The sequence below is a fragment of the Chenopodium album genome, chromosome 5 (genome assembly GCF_948465745.1).
Source record: "Chenopodium album chromosome 5, dcCheAlbu1.1, whole genome shotgun sequence".
In the NCBI taxonomy this organism is placed as follows: Eukaryota; Viridiplantae; Streptophyta; class Magnoliopsida; order Caryophyllales; family Amaranthaceae; genus Chenopodium; species Chenopodium album.
The window spans coordinates 63,550,379-63,571,599 of NC_137838.1; the positions used below are offsets into that span (position 1 = coordinate 63,550,379).

The window sequence follows — 21,221 nt, forward strand, 5'->3', positions numbered from 1 at the left end:
ATCGAGCAAACAATATGAAAAACTGGTCGAAATTAGAACGCATATTTCTGGCTCGGTATTGGAGGAATTTGGCGCCAGCAAACAGAGACTGGCGCCAGGTTTTAGCTGTAGCGCCTAGCGCCAATGCTGGCGTCTGGTGCTACAGTTAAAATTCTGGCGCCAATGCTCAGGCCCCTGGCGCTAATTCCTACATGCCTCAGCAACTTTCTGTGCTCGATAAAATTTTCCAGTTTCGCGTAGTGTTATTTCGGTCCTAGTTGTGAAAGATATTTCTCAAATTTCCTACGTGTAAAATCCTATGTTTTAACTCATTACGGATGGTCTTTCCAATGAGATCTTTTTTATGCATATGACAATAATGTTAATCAAAATTACGCACATGAAATACTTAGAACGTTTCGAGTCTCATCCACTCATTCTAAATCATTGCCGAAATAAATTCAGGAATTAAAATAGAAATCCTCCCCAGTGGAGCCGCCAAAAACTGTAGGGAATAATTTTAAGCGTTAACCCCCTAACTTGAACCCCACTGTGATCATACACTAAAGTACAGTGGCGTCCAAAAGGGAAGAAGATAGAGAAAAAGAGTCGCCAACAAGTTTTAGGAACTTGTAAACCGTTCACAGGGTGAAGGTTACACCCCTTAACGATCCAAGAGATCGTCAACTCTATAAGGTCTTGAACCAAATAAGGGTTCGGGGATGAAGGTACAAATCCAACCTAAAAGAGATTGAACCTGCCCTTATAATAGACCTCTACTTTATTCTGATCATATTCATGTGCGCTTTCTGACTAACATGCAATCAATAGGATTAACCCTAAGCCTGTTTATCTATGTTGGTTTAATTTAATGCACAAATAAATCTATTATTGGCGATCACTTGAATTATAATCACGTTAACCCTAAACAAGATTATTAATATCTTATTAAGCATGATTACAAGTACCAATTCCCTTTAAACATGCATAAAAGGCGTGATCAAGCAATAACAATAAAAATATCAAGCAACATAATAATAAGCACAATAATTATAATTATCATAATAATAATCATCAAAACAATAATCATAATAATCATGTTAAAGCATAATAATAGCAAATCCTAGGCATGATACTAACAAGATTAATAACAAACCCTAGCATGTCACTAAGGAATAAAAATCATAACTTTAACCCTAACATGATACTAACGATCATAAATATTAGGAAGAACATAAAAGGCATCGTACTTTTAATCATACTTAATATTAAAGTTACCCTAGACATGCTACTAAGAATATCAAAATAACCTAAGCATGATTTCTACATCATAACATCAATAAAAACCATCAAAGTACTTACTTTGATGCCTCGTACCTCTTTCTAATAAAAAAATACACACGTTAGTAACTTCAAGGAAAATAATAATCAAAACAATTAAATTAAATAATTATTGAAATAGAGATTTGGGACCAAACCCTTAAAAATTAAACTTTTCACGTCTAGGGCGAAGGCAACTTCGAATATGGCTAGGTGTATCTAGATCTAATGAATGCGGAATTTTGTATTTGAGAAAAGCTGGTTTAGAAAAGAAAGAGAGAGTAAGAGAAATAGTAGATTGTTGATGATTATGGATGAAAACTGATGATTGTTGATGAAAACTGGTTATCGAAAACGGAGTTTTTAATACGTTATTTATAGAAAAATCAGCCAAAAAGATAAAATATCAAAACAGAGTCTTGGCGCACGTAAAACTGAACCAGCGCCAACGCTGGCAATTGGCGCCAGGCGCCAAGCGTAGCGCCAGGCGCTACAGCTGGCGTTTGGCGCTGATTTAGAAAATCACGCGTTTACTTAAAATTAGATAAAAATTGCCGTACAGGAGGATAAAATCGTATTTTCCTCAAAAATGCTCTTTGATTTTAATTAAAACTCTGAAAAGTCAACAAAAGTCAATTTATCAATGCTAATTGAATTAGGAATGAAAAGAACCTTCTAGAAGAATCTATAAGACTAAAACCATTCCTAATTGCATTAGGAATGATAAATCTATATTAGGCCCTCCTCTAGATCATTGGGCCGCATATAAGGCTCAAACCAGGCCCAGTTTAGTAAATTGGCCATAACTTCCTCAATATTCATCGGAATTGGGCTTATAATATATTGTTGGAAAGCTCTTGTCAAGCCCCATCCAACTACACCACTATTGGACCCATATCATGGACCAACCAAACTGGATTGGCTGTTTTCTTAAAATAAGTTTTCAAAAACAGAAAGAAGAGAAAAGAAATTAAAACTTTCCGCAACACTACACTTTCCACACTTTCACTTCATTCGATTATGATTCGACGTGAAAGGTACTCATCACTGGGTTTGGTTTTGGGGAGACACAAATGGGTGTCTACACGGGTGCATTACATAAACCAAAAGGCATTCTACGATATGCAAAAGTGTCATAAGGGCATGTAAAAGTTGTCTTTTCCTGATTTTCAGGGTGAATCGGAATTTAGAAAAATCCCGAATACCCATCCAAATAGCAAAAGAATTTATGGTTAGCTAACCTCTCAAGAATTTGATCTATAAAGGGAAGAGGGAAGTGGTCCTTTTTAGTGGCGATATTTAATCTACGATAATCAATGCACATACGCCACTTTGTTACAGTTCTAGTGGGGATTAATTCATTTTTTTCATTAGTTATCACAGTCATCCCACCCTTTTTTGGCACTACCTGCACAGGACTTACCCATTTGGAGTAAGAAATAGGATAGATAATACCTGCATCAAGTAGTTTCATAACCTCCTTCTTGACTACTTCCTGCATGTTGAGATTTAATCTTCGTTCTTATAGTTGTCCTCTAGATGTTTCATGTGCATACAAAAATTAGGGCTAATACCCTTGAGATCATCAATACTTTACCCAATAGCTTTCTTATGGGTTTGAAGAACCCCTAGAAGTTGGGAAGTTTGTAGGTCATTTAGTGCAGTACTGATGATCATAGGGTATAGTTCTTGTTCATTTAGAAAAATATATTTTAAATGAGAAGGGAGAGGTTTTAGTTCAGGTTTCTTAACCTCTGCAGGTTTCGATTCCTGAACTAAATTTACTACCTTCATTGTTTCCTTGGGGCTTAACTCTTTTAAGGAAATAGCTTTTTCAATATCTTGTACCTCATTACCCCAAACGCTTGCATTGTCTTTAGATAAATTCCCGTAGAGAACTTCCTCTAGGGGATCCCTCGCAAGAACCTATGGCAAGCTATCATCACAAATATCGTCCATTATATCAATTACATCAATATAACAACAATTTTCCTCTAGCATAGGCCCTTTCAAAACTTTCCCTAGATTAAAAGTAACATTATCGTCACCTACAGAAAGAGTTAGTTTACCATTTTTCACATCAATAATGGCTCATGCAGTATGGAGAAAAGGCCTACCTAATATAATGGGTATTTGCGTATCCTCTGCCATGTCTAAAACAACAAAATCAACAGGAATAAAAAAATTTACCAACTCTGACAGGGACGTCCTCTAAAATACCTAAGGGGTATTTTACGGAACGATCTGCCATTTGCAAAGTTATATTAGTAACTTTTAATTCTCCCATATTAATTTTAGCATAGATAGACGATGGCATAACACTGACACTAGCACCCAAATCACACAAAGCTTTATCAATAAAAACATTCCCTATATGACAAGGGATAGAAAAACTACCGGGATCCTTTAATTTAGGAGGGGATTTGTTTTGCAATAAAGTGCTACACTCCTCTGTGAAAGCTGCAGTTTTTACTTCATTAAAGGCCCTTTTCCTAGTCAGAATGTCTTTCATAAATTTAGCATAAGCAGGAACTTGAGTGATTAAATCAGTGAAAGGAACTGTTACCTGCAGGTTTTTCACAACCTCTAAGAACTTACCAAATTGTTTATCAAACTTACTCTTCAGTTGTCTATTAGGGAATGGAAGTTTGATAATCGGGCTCTGCACATCTCCTCCCTTATCCTGAGATTTACTCTGCACAGAAACATTAGTAGAGTTAGTATCTATTTGTAGCCCTGCAGGGTTAGCAGGATTAGCATTTGGTATAGAGGAATCTAAATCAGGAACTGGTCCATCTTCCTTTTGGCATAGGAGGTCCATCATAATGTGAACCACTCCTTAGAGTTATTGCATTGGCATGATCTGTAGGATGGATAGGTTGTGATGGTAGAGCTCCCTGCTGACGGGATTGTAGGGTAGATGAAAGTTGTGCAATTTGATTATCCATGATTTTATTATGGGCTAAAATAGAATCAATTTGCGCATCCCTACTCTCCTTATGCTTTTGCATATTGGCAAGCATTGCTCTAATTTCTGTCATGGCAGGGTCGAAAGATGATGAGGGTGATGCTTGGCTTTTCTGGCCGGAATTTGGGTGGTAATATTTTTTTTCTGAGGTGGAGGTTTCTGTTATGGTTGTTGTGGAGGTGGAGGGTTTTGTACATTGGTACTCCGGTATGAAAGATATGGGTGGTTTCGATAACCGGCATTGTAAGAGTTGGAATATGGGTTATTCTGCCTATAGGTTTGAAAGGCATTAACTTGTTCCATGGAGCTCCTACAATCTTGCTCCTAATGCCCTACAATTCCACAATTTTCACAAAAAGCTTCATTGTTAGCAACAACAGAAACATTAGCTACAGAGTTAGGAGTAATAGTAAGATTATCTAATTTTTGACAAATAGACGTTAATTGAGCTTGCAAAAAGGATACGAAATTGACATTATGTTTTTCTTTATTTGCAAACCCCCTCGGAAACCCGTATTGGGAATTGTGTATTGTCATGTCTTCGATAACCTGTCCTGCATCGTCCACATTTAAATTCATAAACCTCCCACTGGCTGCAGAATCTAGAACTGATCTAGAAGAATTTCCAAGTCCATTGTAGAATGCTTGGATCAATTGCCATTGTGCTAGATTGTGGTGGGGGCATTCTCTCTGTAGATCCTTGAACCTCTCCCAAGCCTCATATAGCGTTTTGTCGGCCTCTTGAGCGAAGTTCTGAATAGCACTCCTTAGTACCGATGTTCTCTCTGCAGGATAATATTTATTATAGAAATTCAAAGCAAGAGTTTCCCAGTCAGTAATACCAAGTGCAATTCTATTCAAACCATTGAACCATAATTTAGCCTTGCCACATATTGAAAAAGGAAAAAGAATCTCCCTGATTTGGTCCTGCGTGACCCCGGCTTGTCTAATGGGGTTACAATACTGGCAGAAATCTGCGATGTGAAGATTAGGATCTTCACCCTTAGCTCCGTTGAATTGCTTCCTCTCTATCATAGTGATAAATTGGGGCTTGATTTCAAACTGAACTCCATTTAGCACCGGAGTGGGAGTAAGGTGCGGGAAATCTGTGAGCTTCGGCTGCGAGTAGTCACTGAGTTTCTTCTGGGCCGTCATCTCTGATTCTGAATCTGAAGGAATTTCTGTGTCACTAGAATCAGAGGGAGGGTCTCTTCGACTGTTGTCTTCCTCAGAACCCGCCAGAATTTGTCTATAGATTTTCCTTTGCCTATGAAACGAGCGCTCGATCTCAGGATCGAATGGGATGTAACCTGATCTGGAACACCTGGGCATAAACAAGGAACTAAAAGACAAATATGAGAATTGCCTCAAAGAACTAACGTTCCTTGAGACAAAGGGGGATAATCTAGACTACAAAAAATAATCAGAAAATAAAAATAAAACCGTTTTCCCGGCAACGGCGCCAAATTTTGACAGGGTAAAGTCGTATCCCCTAATCAAAGTAATTACCTAAGTCCTCTAACTAAAGTAGATAGGGAAGTAGGGTCGAACTCCACAGGGAAACAAGTCTTTCTACTCCTAATTAATTATTATAATCTAAATTATCAAAGTAACCAATATTGTTGTAAATAAAGTCTATACTACGAAGAATAAGATCGAAGGAAATAAAGTAGGGAGAAATTAAATATTAAAAGACCTAAAGCGTAGGTTCACTAATAAACAATATTCCAGGGCAAATCATAATAAGCAATCATCAAGCATTGATTAATCAGATTACAAAGGGCTTTCTCTATGTATTATAATCACAGAGTTAATTTACCGGTATTAAATCTCATCTGTCGAATCCCGACTTAACCATTTATAAATTAGTCCGCCTATTGAAACTAAGCCTAAACATCAATTCTCATCTGTCGAATCTCGAATTAATAGTGCTAAACTCATACAATTAAATCTGGCCAAACCTAATTGCATAACATTAAATCAATCAATAGGAAATTAACCAAGCATTGATAATCAACAATCACAAATTTACCCCTTCATATTATTTATTAGATCCCCATAAACCCTAGAAATTAAACTACTCACGCATAATCATAACCAAACTAATCAAATAAATAAAGCAAAAAATAATCAAAGAAGTAAATAAAATAGCTAAAATTAAAAGAGAAGAAATTGTTACCAAAAGAAATCTGGATTAATGAAAGTAATTAAGAACAAAGTTGAGAGAGAATTTAAGAGAGAGAAAATATCCTAAGTAGAGAGAGAAAGTCTAAAAGAGGAGGTAATCAAAAATTACGTACATAATTCGTACTTAAACATTCCTCAAAACAAAAATTAAAACAAAACTAATCATCTACTAAGAAAAACACGCGCCCGATCGGGCGAAGGGCCGCCCGATCGGGCCCGCCTTTTTGCTCTGCCCACTGCTGGTGCGCCACGCCTGATCGAGCTTACGCTCACCCGATCGGGCGCGCTTCTTCCTTAAGGGTGCCTTTGCGCGCAGCCGCCCGATCGGGCGTATGCTTGCCCGATCGGGCCCGGCTTCTTCTTCGAGGCTTGGATTTCGATTGGGCTCGATTCCTCGGCCCAATCTGGATTTCCTCATCGGGTCTTGATTAATTGATCCAATAGCCCCGGTATCACATACCGAACCCTTAATCACCGGCTCTCACCGATCCTGGGCTTCAAGAATGGTCGTGTCCTTCTAGCTTCCGTAGTCGATCCATGAAAACCAGGAAAATGCTCAAAAAGTGCAATTTCCTGTAAAACTCAACTAAAACTACGAAAAACACTAGAAAACACAAATTAGTAATAAATGCGGCCCTAAGCCAAAAACACTACTAATTATGACCACGGGACATGGGTAAAACACTATATAAATTGGACATATCATCAAAACACAATACTCGATGTCCACGAGATAGAAATACATGTCTCAGGATGGAGGCATATATCCAAATCCAGTGAGGGAGAAGAAAATTGGCAACTCTCTCAGTAGTTTTGTCCACAAGATGAGTACACGTGTCTCAGGACTGGGGGCACGTGACTACATAGGTGCGATATCGTCTCATCGCTCTTTATATAGGGGTGGACGACACTCTAACTGTCCGGTAAGCTAGTAAGCTCACTAACTACCGTATTTGCTTCCAATCAAGAAGTGTCTGTTCCTGAATGGTTCGGCATGCCTGTCCACTCATGAGCTAACGCCTAAAGTAAAGTTATTCTCTTCCTTTTAGTTTCGAGAAGTATATCTCGCAAAGCTGGGGAGGAAGTGAAATTTTACGCAACACCTACGCCATACAATTTTACGCTATATGACAACGCCTTGCATTTTTACGCAGCATGATGACGCCTTCCTTTTTTCTATGGACGTGAAAAAATAAGAAAAGCCGGACATTTATAAAGTCAGTACAGTAAAATGACAAACCTGTCTATGGGAGTATTTACGTAAAGCACCACTACGGAACGTCTTAAGACACTCTTACAAAAAACGTCCAAAACGTTTGTTTAGGGAAGGCACAAAGCACGGTGTGCATGCAGAATGATGCAAAAAACTATCAAAGAAGAAAATAAACTATTGGATGCAAAGCAATTTTAAAAGGTTTCGATAATTTGTGCGTTATTACGTCTAACAACGTACAAAATCGGTTGATAAATTCGAAACGGATCAAAATCTGAGTACTGGTCTTTTAAGTGACCAGTGTCTGTGCACAACATATTCAGTCACGCTGGCTTGGCGCGGCAAGAAACTAGGTTGCGCTGGGATTCCACGCGCAACTTGATGAGTTGCGCGCAACATTTGAATTAGTAAAAGAGTTGGAGAAGTGCAATCTGCAGCTCACTTCTTCTTCTATTCTCTCTCCAATTTTGATCTCTTCCCACTTTTTGGTTGTCGTTTAAAGCTAAGGAAAGTAAATCTTGATCTTTTTTATTTTACCAGACTTTGATCTTGGTCAATAAAATAGAGAAATCGAATGAAGAATCCTAACTTGGAGTTGGGGTTTTCGATTCGACTTGTTTTCATGAATTTGTTTGTTTGTCGTTGTTTTATGAAATATATGGCAACAAATTTCATGTGAAGTTATAAAGTATTGATCTTGTATGAGCATGTCAAGCATATATGCGTTTTTTTTTTGTTCATTTTAAATTTTTGCTTGAATTTTATTTCTCTTTTTTGCTCACATAGACTATACTTGTTAATTTTAATGTAAATTGAAGTGTTTAGAACAACAATTATGCATTAAAATTATAAATGAAATTTTGAACTTTGATAATAGCATGAATTTGTTCTTGCGACTCATGTTTATTTTTTTCATGCATAAGTTGCAAAATTGGCTTTATCAATGATAAAAATAACCGATGGTTATTATTATTCACTTATAAAACTATGATTTCAAGATTTGCACAAAACTAGTTAGTTTAGGAAATTCTTGAAGAGATCATCGAACTGGTGTAGCTTGGTTATATTTTGGGTTCGTAAGCCCCCATTTTATATTTTCAAATGTTGTAGCCCCAGTGTTGGGTGACTTTGATGATTTGCTTGTTGTTAATAATTAGACCCTTTATGTTGCTTGAAATGGGTCTAAAAATCCTATGTTTCTTCTTACTAGGATCTTAGAAACGATTAAACTAGTGCGTTTAAATTGTTTTTTACCATTCATAGTTTTAACAAAGGAAATTTGCTAAGTCTAGTAATATTGGTCATTCATTTGAACAAGTGAGAGGAAAAATGAAATGTTGTTCAAATTTTCGTCTATTCTGCTACTTTTGAGTTCTTTCTTTTGAGTTCAAATTTTGTCACTGTTTTGAAGCTCGAGAAAGTAGATGTTATCCTCCTTGCAAAATTCCAATGTGTGCAACAATAGAGAATAATTTTAAATGAAGAATCCTTAATTTAGAATTTAGGAGTCTTTTGTTTACATTCAAACTCATGAAATTGTTTGCCTTATGTTAATAAAGTGTCTTGATAGAATTTTCATGATGAATGATTGAGTACTAAACTTTTACAATTTTCAAATGCATCCCAATGATTTAATAATCAATTTGTTCCTTTGCAAACTAAGTTTGTAACTAAACTTTGAATTCAGTTATGAAATTCAGCTCTAAATTACGTTTTGATTTTCAGTTTTGAATTCAAATCTGATTTTCAGTGCTGAATTCAGTTCTGATTTTCAGGTCTGATTTTCAGCTCTGAATTCAGGTATGATTTTCGGCTTTGAATTCAGGTCTGATTTTCGGCTTTGAATTCAGGTCTGATTTTCGGCTCTGAATTCAGGTCTGATTTTCGGCTCTGAATTCAGGTCTGATTTTCAGCTCTGAATTCAGGTCTGATTTTCAGCTCTGAATTCAGGTTTGATTTTCAGCTCTGAATTCAGGTCTGATTTTCAGCTTTGAATTCAGGTCTGATTTTCAGCTCGGTATTCAGGTCTGATTTTCAGCTCTGAATTCAAGTCTGATTTTCAGCTCGGAATTCAGGTCTGATTTTCAGCTCTGAATTCAGGTCTGATTTTCAGCTCTGAATTCAGGTCTGATTTTCAGTTCTGATTTTCAGTTCTGAATTCAGGTCTGATTTTCAGCTCTGAATTCAGGTCTGATTTTCAGTTCTTAATTCAGTTCTGAAAGTTGGCTTTGAATTCAATTCTGATATTTAGTTCTGAATTCAGTTTTGTAATTCGGCTTTGAATTCCATTCTGATTATCAATTCTGCATTCAGTTATTAATTTAGACTTTGAATTCATTCTGATTATCAATTCTGCATTCATCTCATGTGATAATAATTAAGAGTTCAATTTCAGTCAAATGAAGGTTTACCTCTAACAAGCGATGATTTAGCTCCGTTGGATTGGTTGAGTTAGATGGGGAAGGTTGGGCATCATTTACTTGCAAATCATTAACAGTCATGTGTGGTATGAAAACAGAAAGATAAGAATTTACAGCTGCTGCAATGCCTTCCTTTAATTTTTCTTCAAATTCCCGAGTTAAGTTCTCTTTAAATTTATCTAGTTCTTGTAATGAGAAACCACTTTTAGGCATGTTTTTACCTTTTACCGGGCCAAATGATTTTCTATAGCCGACACCAATCCTACATCTACCAAGTCCTTTCACAAATCCACGATGGTCCTTTTTCCCAAATGCCAAAGTAAGGGCATCAACGCCTCGCTCTGATTGTTTACACTCTCCTTCCTCAGATTCCTTTGCTTGTTTTTCCAAGTTCTCTTCCTGTTTGAAAAAACATAGAAAAAGTTAATTAGATGACCAGAAATCTGTAATGCTAGTAGATTTTTGCCTTTTGATAAACTATGATATACAACTATGTTGACAATTCGAATAGTCTCCGTATCTTTTGGGTCGATGCCCCATGTTCCATCTGGCAACTACTTTTCATGAGCTAAAACCCACTCAAGAGCTCGACGATCAAAAATAGAACCAGTTGATGTACTGCTCTGGGAAGTGTTGCCATTAGTTGAAGATTCTGCCAGAGAAGGAAATCTATTTTCAAGTCTCTTTTGCTTATTCCAAATTGTCCGAGCTCTTTGAAAACTGTTTCGACCCAAGTGATGGCGACATTTGTTTAGCTTTGTATTTTCCTTCCCCTTTTCACTCTTTTCCTGTTTTTTTTTATTTTTTTAAAAAAAAAGAAAAGAAAAGAGAGTTAAACATTGTCATATTCTTCACAATCAGTTTTTGTTTGATTAATTAACACTGCATGTGAATATGTAGTTACCTTGAATTCTGCTGATTTACTATATATTTCGAATCTCTTCCATTTTTCCTATGTAAAGTAACCTTCATACACTTCCCATGGCTTCATATTTTCATCAGGAGAAGTGGCCGGGCATGGGTTTTTAAAAGTGATGAATCGTGCCCTTAAATTCGACTTGTGACTGCTGAATCGCGAAGCCACAACACTATGAAACCTTTTTAGCCTTTCTCCACTTGGATCCTCAATGTGGAACATTCGCTGTGGATTAAAAAAAAAGTGAACTAATATTTTGAAAAGCAACATGACTAACTAGTAAGTGAATAGTTTATACCTTTGTCTCCTCCCATATATTTTCCCGATCCACTTTATCTATTTTTGCATACTCATTCACAGTGATGTCTAATCTCTTAGCACATGCACCAATTTGTTTTCCAAAAACGGGTTCCCATTCCCTAGTAGACAAGTCAAAATCATTAAATTCAAGCACCATAGGCTTACTTGATTGTATTGCCTTTGATGGCCCCCTACTCCTCTTCTTAGATGATGTGGCTTGCAAAGCAACATCTTGGCTTGAGGAAGTTTGCTCTTGACTTTGTTGAATGGTCATATTTATGCTCCTTGATCTAGAAGTGCCTGCATAAAACAAAAGACAAAAACTGATAGAATTAAATATCACATGAACAGAGCTATATTTTTACAGATTATAAAAGGTTTCTATCTACAAGTAAGTAACAAAGCAAGCAAATATAAATAATAAAAGCAACCTGCAGAGACATTATTTTTCAATTCCTGAAGTTATAATACCAATAAAAACAGTCAAGCTTGTGCCGCATATATAAGAACTATGTAAAATTCCATTTAATATGTCAAAGCTCAAAAGACTAAAATCCAAGTGAAACTGGAGGTTTTATAGTCATCTAACATTATTGTCTAGCATTATAGTTACAAATTAATCGAAGAAATAAAAAGAACTACAGATTGATAAAAAATGAAGCCTAGGTATCAACATATTCTCCCTCCTCATGGGCATACTCTTCATCAGCGACAATGTCTTCCCCCTCTCTTATGGGTTGAACCCCAATAGATAGAGGCGGTGTATCATCAAATAGGTCATACTCTTCCTCATCGACAACATTTTCGACACCAACAATTTTTCTCTTGCCTTGAACAACAACCTGCCAGTTATGATCAATGTTATCCCAATCAATCAATCAATCAATCAAAGCCTTAATCCCAAAAGTGGGGTCGGCTAACATGAACCAAATTTGATTATTCCGTGTAGTCATCAACATAAATCTTTCTCCTCCATCCCTTACGATCCAAAACTTCATCCTCACGTAAATCCATGCACTTCATATCCTTCCTCACTCCTTCCAACCAAGTCATCTTTGGTCTCCCTCTTCCTCGTTTAATCCCTCCATGGTCCCACTCTTCCACTCTTCGCACCGGTGCACCCTCGGGTCTCCGTCTTACATGTCCAAACCAACGCAGACGATTTTCCCTTAATTTATCTACAATGTCCGCCACACCTACTTTCTTGCGAATAACCTCATTTCTGATTCTATCTCTTAAAGTGTTTCCACACATCCACCTTAACATGCGCATTTCCGTAACCTCCATCTTTTTAATATGCTCTTTCTTAGAAGCCCAACATTCTGTACCATAGAGCAACACTGGTCTTATGGCAGTCCTGTAGAATTTTCCCTTCAACTTTAAGGGAATGCTGCGGTCGCATAACACTCCCGTGGCCGCTCTCCATTTAAGCCACCCTGACTTAATCCTGTGGGTCACGTCTTGATCAATGTCACCATTCTTCTGGATGATCGACCCTAGGTACTTAAAACATTCACTCATGGTCAAATCCTTTCCATCCAAACTCACCACTTCATTGCTTGTCCCCCTCTGAGTGCCAAAACGACATACCAAATATTCAGTCTTACTCCGACTTAGCTTAAACCCTCTAGATTCCAACCTTTGCCTCCATTGCTCCAACTTGACATTAACCCCATCCTTAGTCTCATCCACCAAAACGATATCATCTGCGAACAGCATACACCATGGAACCTCATCTTGAATTGGTCTAGTTATCCCTTATATAGAAAATTTGTTTTGCTTGTGAAGCTAAAACGAAGGGCTCCTCCCCATCAACAAATCGACTTGAATCCACTAAAGTAAAACCAAATAGTTCATTTATCTTTTTTTCCTCGCCGATTGTCAGCCCACCTGCATCGGAAAACTGGAACTACAAAATCAACATAATTCAGCTCCCATATCTCTTGAATGACCCCATAGTATGACTGTGTTGCATTAATAGGCCTAGCATCCTTAGAGCTTGAGTATTCCGTAGAAGATCCGACAACCATGACACCACTATTTTGATGTACACTCTTATCATCTTGGCGACTAGTGTATAAATAATACCCATTGATGTCATAGCCTTCATAAGTGTTCACAAACAATTGAGGACCCCGTGCAAGCCATCTAATTGTATCAGATACATTATTATTCGGTTGCCCTAATTCACACTTCCCTTGGTTTTGAAACCATTCAACAAAAGAATGATTATGTTTTTGCATCAAAGCATATGTACCTATTCTTGGATTCATTCTTTTCAAATAATTGAGATGAGTTTCTATATAAGGATGGACTTCTGAAAGGTTTTGAAGAACATAACGATGAGCTTTCTGGATTCTATCTAATAGAGGCTTCACAAATTGAAGACTGATCGTCCCTTGCCCTTGAAGTCTGCCTTCATGACGAGATGTTGGAACTCCAATTTCTTTAGCCTTAGTTAAGAACACAGAACAAAAGTTACTAGCCTCCACTGCTATAATACCTCCAACAATACTACCTTCTGGATATGCTTTGTTGGTCGCCTTTTCTTTCAAAGTTCCCATGCGTCTCTCATAAGGGTACATCCATCTCAAAAAAATTAGGCCACATTCCTTGATTTCTCGTACTAGATGGACAACCAAATGAACCATTATGTCAAAAAATGAAGGAGGAAAATACATCCCAAATTTGCATAACGTTTCTACAACATCAGTTTGCATTTCATCAAGTTTATCGGGATCAATTACCTTGTTACATATGGCATTAAAAAATAGGCAAAGTTTAACAATAGTGTGCCTAACTTGTTTTGGCAAAAGAGCTCAAAGTGCAATAGGCAACATCACTTGCATCATGACATGGCAATCATGGGATTTCATACCAATTAATCTCTTATCGGCCAATGAAACTAGAGGCTTAATGTTCGACGAATACCCTGTAGGTACTTTGATGCCGTACAAACACTCACAAAATATTTTTTTCTCCTCTCTAGACAATGTGTAGCAAGCTCGAGGCAAAAATGTCTTTTTTGTTTCGTCATTTTCCACGGGCCATAACTTTGGTCGAATATTTGAAAGCTTCATGTCTTTCCGAACATCTTTATAATCCTTTGTCTTGTTAGGTATATTTAATAATGTCCCGATGATTGAATCACATACATTTTTTTCAATATGAATAACATCAAGACAAAGTCTAACAGACAAGTGTTTCCAATAAGGAAGAATACAAAATGTAGACACCTTTTTCCAAAGACCCGTAATAGAGGTAGGTTTACCAACTTTCCCGAAAATTGTCTCTACATCTTTGATTCTCTCCCACAACTCTATACCACTAAGTGGCTCACGCAACCATTGTTTCTCTGGGAACCCATTGAATTAAGCTTTTTTCTTACGATAAGGGTGATCTCGACGAAACAGTTGTCTAGTATACATATAAACATCCTTTCCAAAATTCTTGAGGTGTGTTGGTTCCATTTTGTACTCATAGATGGGGCATGGTTTTTTCCCTCTGACTTTGTACCCAGACAAGTTCCCATAAGCCGGGAAATAATTTACAGTGCAAAAAATCATGGCCCGCAAAGTAAAATTTGTACTTGTATGGGCATCGAACATTAGAACACCTTTATCCCATAACTGTCTCAAATCCTCCAAGAGAGGCTCCAAGTAGACATCTATGTAATTACCAGGTTGTTTGGGACCCGATATTAGAAGCGACAACATGATGTACTTACGTTTCATGCATAGCCAAGGAGGCAAGTTAAAAATTGACAAAAGCACCGGCCATGTGCTATGTTGAGAGCTAAGGGTACCGTAAGGATTCATTCTGTCGGTACTTAAGCAAGTCTCAGGTTCCTAGCCTCTTTACCAAATTCCGGAAATGTATCATCAATATGTTTCCATTGCTTCGAATCAGCAGGATGCCTAATGTACCCATCTTTCTTCCTCTCTTATGCATGCCACAACAAGTTTTTTGCATCCTTCTTGATAGAAAAAAGTCGTTTAAACCTCGGTATTATAGGCAGATACCATAACACCTTAGCTGGTGGCCACTTATTGCGATTGGGGTTTGAACCCTCGCGCTTGTAGTGATCAACACCGCACTTTGGACAAGCATCAAGGTTTTCATACTCATTTTGAAAAAGTACACAATCATTAGGACATGCATCGATCTTCGTGTACTCAATACCTAAGGGACACAATAGCTTCTTTGCATAGTACGTAGACTTAGGAATGTCATTCCCTTCAGGAAGCATGTCTGATAAAGTTTCTAACAATGAATTGAAACTTGTATCGGTCCAACCGTTCTTTGCTTTCAAGTTAAATAATCTTAAAACCCCTGAAAGCATAGAGTACTTTGCACATCCAGGATATAAAGGTGTCTCGGCGGCCTTTGACACATTTTCAAACGTACGAGATTCTTCATTCACATGATCACTTAAACTATCCATCATCTCAGGAATGTGATCCTCCTCTAAAAAATCATCGGTATCCCTTTCATTATCATCATATTGTTCTCTATTCTCTATATCAACATCATTGATTGGTGACCTACTAGTTGTAGGAATTATTTTCTCACCGTGCCAATACCAAATGGTATAATTTGCCATGAACCCACGGCGAAATAAATGGTTTTCAACCACACTAATTTCCTTCCACTTCTTCACATTGTTGCAATCACGACAAGGGCAAAAGATTGTTTCTCCTTTAGGAGTCCTCTGGTGTTCAATAGCAGTTCTACAAAATTCCTCAATCCCGTTCATGAACTCGGGTTGAGTTCGATTTTCAACATACATCCAATCACGATTCATTTCTTACAACAAATTATAGAAAAAGAAAGCATATAACTATTAGAACAAGTACATTAGAAACAAACAAAGTAATTACAATAGAACAACAACCAGAGATTATCAATCAACTCCCACAAGATAAAATACCTCAAAAAACAGTCAAACTCACAAGTATGAACAAAATGCATGCACACTTTATATATGCCTACCAGGCTACCACTAATTCATTTTCTCTCTAGCTAGAACTATAGTTCGGTTAAATCAATACAACCAATTGGAATAACCGAATAAAATTGGTGTGTTAACTCATTTTCAGCTTTGAATTTCAACCCGAATAATTTTAGTACTGATTTAGTTTAGAATTTCAGCTCTGAAATCAGTTCTTAATTTTAGCTCTGAAAGCAGTTCTTAATTTCAGCTCTAAAATTCAGTTCTTAATTTCAGCTCTGAATAAGCTTTATTTAGTGCAAAATAGTGCATGCCGACAGATGTTCTGCTTAACAAACAATGCTAATTGTTAACTTCAATTCTTTAAGATGAAAGAGGTATATAACAGATGCTTAGAATGAAAACAGTGCATACTGGCAGGGAATATTCCATAATATGTCCAAATATCCAATCACCACAACAAAGGCACACATGTTTCGTTTACATTTCAGGTAGTGCAGGCATCTAGTAGCAACTAAGCCTAATGCATCAGTACATCACAAATGACTGCAAACCCACATAGCAAAGCGTAAAACTGTAAATACTACAAGAACCCAAATCAGTAATCTCTGTAAGAAATACCTATCCACCTACGAATATGTATAAATTTGATAGGTTGTGGGAAATCTCACTGATCAAACTTAACTATGGATCGTAGACACAAACATTTGTGGATTCACAAAAAAAAAAAGAAGTAAAGAAATACTCAAGAATACATATTACAATTCCATTTTTGCAGCTATCCAAGTTGTGGATTTAAACTTGAATGTTGAAGTATTAGCGAATTGGTCAAGTACTATCTCGTCACTCAAAACTCAAAAGGATCCAAAACTCTAATTTTAGTTCTGATTGTCAGTCTTGAATTTCAGTTTTGATTCAGTTCTGATTTTCAGATCTGAAATTCAGCTCTGAAATCAGTTTTAAATTTCAGCACTAAAATCAGTTCAGAGTTTCAGCTCCGAAATAAGTTCTGAATTTCAGCTCTGAAATCAGTTTTAAATTTCAGCACTGAAATCAGTTCTGAGTTTCAGCACTGAAATCAGTTATGAGTTTCATCACTGAAATCAGTTCTGAGTTTCAGCACTGAAATTAGTTTTAAGATTCAGCACTGAAATCAGTTCTAAATTTCAACTCTGAAATCAGTTCTGAGTTTCAGCTCTGAATTTCAGTTCTGAAATCATTTCAGAGTTTCAACACTGAAATAAGTTCTGAGTTTTAGGATTGAAATCAGTTATGAAGTTCAGCTAAGAAATCATTTCTGATGTTAAAGTGTGATAGCCTGAATAGTGGCGGCGAAAGCAATATATCCTACTTTGCTGATAAATGTCAACACTTCTAGCTCTCAAAATCAGTTCTTATAAATGTCTGAGTTATGTCTCACTAAACTCTACCATATGCTCATTATCTTATTGGATATTTAATGTCTCACTATACTATACAAAGCTAGTTACAAACTCTTTGGTCAAACTTTCTTTGACTAAGTATTTGTAACCGGCGTTTCTAAAGTAGTTAAGTGTTTTTTAGTCAAATTTTTTATGACTGAACAGTTGTAACAGACATTTATTTAGTCAGTTACTAATAAAACTTCAAATAAAGATACACCACATATTAGTAAGAAACATTTACTATGTTGGTTACTAATGTCATGGAATTTTTAACTGGCATTATCTTAGTCGGTTACTACAGATGCTTCTGTAACTAGCATAATATACGCCAGTTACTAATAGGGCGTTACAAATAGCATTTTTTCTACTAGTGAAGAACGAAGCAAATGAAGTTCTGAGAATTCTCGAGCAAGAAACGCGACGAGCAGCAGCGGAAATGAGGAAGAGAAGGGTATTAAACGAAAACCCGACTCTAGCGCCAAGCGCCAGACCTTGGCGTCAACAGATAGGCTTGGCTCCTGAACTTCAGATATGAAATTCAGTTCTGAAATCAGTTTTAAATTTCAGCACTGAAATCAGTTATGAGTTTCAGCTCCGAAATCAATTCTGAATTTAAGCTCTGAAATCAGTTTTGAATTTTTCCACTGAAATCAATTCTAAGTTTCAGCACTGAAATCAGTTCTGAATTTCAGGTCTGAAATCAGTTTTGAGATAAAGCTCTGAAATCAATTTTGAATTTCAGTTCTGAAATCAGTTTTGAATTTCAGCACTGAAATCAACTCTGAGGTTCAGGACTGAAATCAGTTCTAAGTTTTAGGATTGAAATCAGTTATGAATTTCAGCTCTGAAATCATTTCTAATGTTAAAGTGTGATAGCCTGAACAGTGGCGCCAAAAGTAATATATCCTACTTTGCTGATAAATGTCAACACTTCTAGCTCTCAAAATCAGTTCTGATAAATGTCTGAGTTATGTCTCACTAAACTCTACCATATGCTCATTATCTTATTGGATATTTTATTTCTCACTATACTATACAAAGCTAGTTACAAACTCTTTGGTAAAACTTTCTTTGAGTAAGTATTTGTAACCGGCGTTTGTAAGGTAGTTACAAGTTTTTTAGTCAAATTTTTTGTGACTGAACAGTTGTAACAGACATTTATTTAGTCAGTTACTAATAAAACTTCAAATAAAGATGCACCACATATTAGTAAATGACATTTACTACGTTGGTTACTAATGTCATGGAATTTGTAACTGGCATTATCTTAGTCGGTTACTACTGATGCTTCTGTAACTAGCATAATATACGCCAGTTACTAATAGGGCGTTTCAAATAACATTTTTTTACTAGTGAAGAATAAAGAAAATGAAGTTCTGAGAATTCTCGAGCAAGAAACGCGACGAGCAGCAGCAGAAATGAGGAAGAGAAGGGTATCTAAGGAAAACCCGACTCTAGCGCTAAGCGCCAGACCTTGGTGTCAACAGATAGGCTTGGCGCCTGAACTTCAGATCTGAAATTCAGTTTTGAATTCAGTTTTAAATTTCAGCACTGAAATCAGTTATGAGTTTCAGCAGTGAAATCAATTCTGAATTTCAGCTCTGAAATCAGTTTTTAATTTTACTACTGAAATCAGTTCTGAGTTTCAGCAGTGAAATCAATTCTTAATTTTAGGTCTGAAATCAATTTTGAGTTTCAGCTCTGAAATCAATTCTGAATTTCAGTTCTGAAATCAGTTTTGAATTTCAGCACTGAAATCAACTCTGAGTTTCAAGACTGAAATCAGTTCTGAGTTTTAGGATTGAAATCAGTTATTAATTTCAGCTCTGAAATCATTTCTAATGTTAAAGTGTGATATCCTGAACTGTGGCGGCGAAAGCAATATATCCTACTTTGCTGATAAATGTCAACACTTCTAGCTCTCAAAATCAGTTCTTATAAATGTCTAAGTTATGTCTCACTAAACTCTACCATATGTTTATTATCTTATTGGATATTTTATGTCTCACTATACTATACAAAGCTAGTAACAAACTCTTTGGTCAAAATTTCTTTGACTAAGTATTTGTAACCGGCGTTTGTAAGGTAGTTACAAGTTTTTTAGTTAATTTTTTTGAGACTGAACAGTTGTAACAGACATTTATTTAGTCAGTTACTAAGAAAACTTCAAATAAAGATACACCACATATTAGTAACTGACATTTACTACGTTGGTTACTAATGTCATGGAATTTGTAACTGGCATTATCTTAGTCGGTTACTACTGATGCTTCTGTAACAAGCATAATATACGCCAATTACTAATAGGGCGTCACAAATAACATTTTTTCTACTAGTGAAGAACGAAGCAAATGAAGTTCTGAGAATTCTCGAGCTAGAAACACGACGAGCAGCAGCGGAAATGAGGAAGAGAAGGGTATTTAAGGAAAACCCGACTCTAGCGCCAAGCGCCAGACCTTGGCGTCAACCGATAGGCTTGGCGCTTGAACTTCAGATCTGAAATTCAGTTCTGAAATCAGTTTCAAATTTCAGCACTGAAATCAGTTATGAGTTTCAGCTCTGAAATCAATTCTGAATTTCAGCTCTCAAATCAGTTTTGAATTTTATCACTGAAATCAGTTCTGAGTTTCAGCACTGAAATCAGCTCTGAATTTCAGGTCTGAAATCAGTTTTGAGTTTCAGCTCTGAAATCAATTCTGAATTTTTGTTCTGAAATCAGTTTTGAATTTCAGCATTGAAATCAACTCTGAGTTTCAGGACTGAAATCAGTTCGGAGTTTTAGGATTGAAATCAGTTATGAATTTCAGCTCTGAAATCATTTCTAATGTTAAAGTGTGATAGCCTGAACTGTGGCGGCGAAAGCAATATATCCTTTTTTGCTGATAAATGTAAACACTTCTAGCTCTCAAAAATCAGTTCTGATAAATGTCTGAGTTATGTCTCACTAAACTCTACCATATGTTCATTATCTTATTGTATATTTTATGTACTATACTATACAAAGCTAGTTACAAACTCTTTGGTCAAACTTTCTTTGACTAAGTATTTGTAACCGGCGTTTGTAAGGTAGTTACAAGTTTTTTAGTTAAATTTTTTGAGACTGAATAAGTGTAACAGACATTTATTTAGTCAGTTACTAATAAAACTTCAAATAAAGATACACCACATATTAGTAACTGACATTTACTACGTTGGTTACTAATGTCATGGAATTTGTAACTGGCATTATCTTAATCGGTTACTACTGATGCTTCTGTAACTAGCATAATATGCGCTAGTTACTAATTGGGCGTTACAAATAACATTTTTTCTACTAGTGAAGAACGAAGCAAATGAAGTTCTAAAAATTCTCGAGCAAGAAACGCGACGAGCAGCAGCGGAAATGAGGAAGAGAAGGGTATTTAAGGAAAACCCGACTCTAGCGCTAAGCGCCAGACCTTGGTGTCAACAGATAGGCTTGGCGCCTGAACTTCAGATCTGAAATTCAGTTCTGAAATCAGTTTCAAATTTCAGCACTGAATTCAGTTTCAAATTTCAGCACTG

General features: G+C 36.5%; 1 protein-coding gene across 1 annotated transcript; it reads right to left on the minus strand.

The window, feature by feature from the left end:
- Window positions 1–11,295: 11,295 nt before the first annotated feature.
- On the minus strand, window positions 11,296–16,107 carry LOC145632999 (uncharacterized). Its single transcript, XM_081685313.1, has 6 exons — window positions 15,305–16,107; window positions 14,147–14,492; window positions 13,208–14,050; window positions 11,978–12,145; window positions 11,735–11,759; window positions 11,296–11,603 (listed from the first exon to the last, which is right to left on the minus strand). The coding sequence occupies exons 1-6, from the start codon at window positions 16,105–16,107 to the stop codon at window positions 11,296–11,298; spliced, it is 2,493 nt and encodes an 830-aa protein (XP_081541439.1).
- Window positions 16,108–21,221: the final 5,114 nt, after the last annotated feature.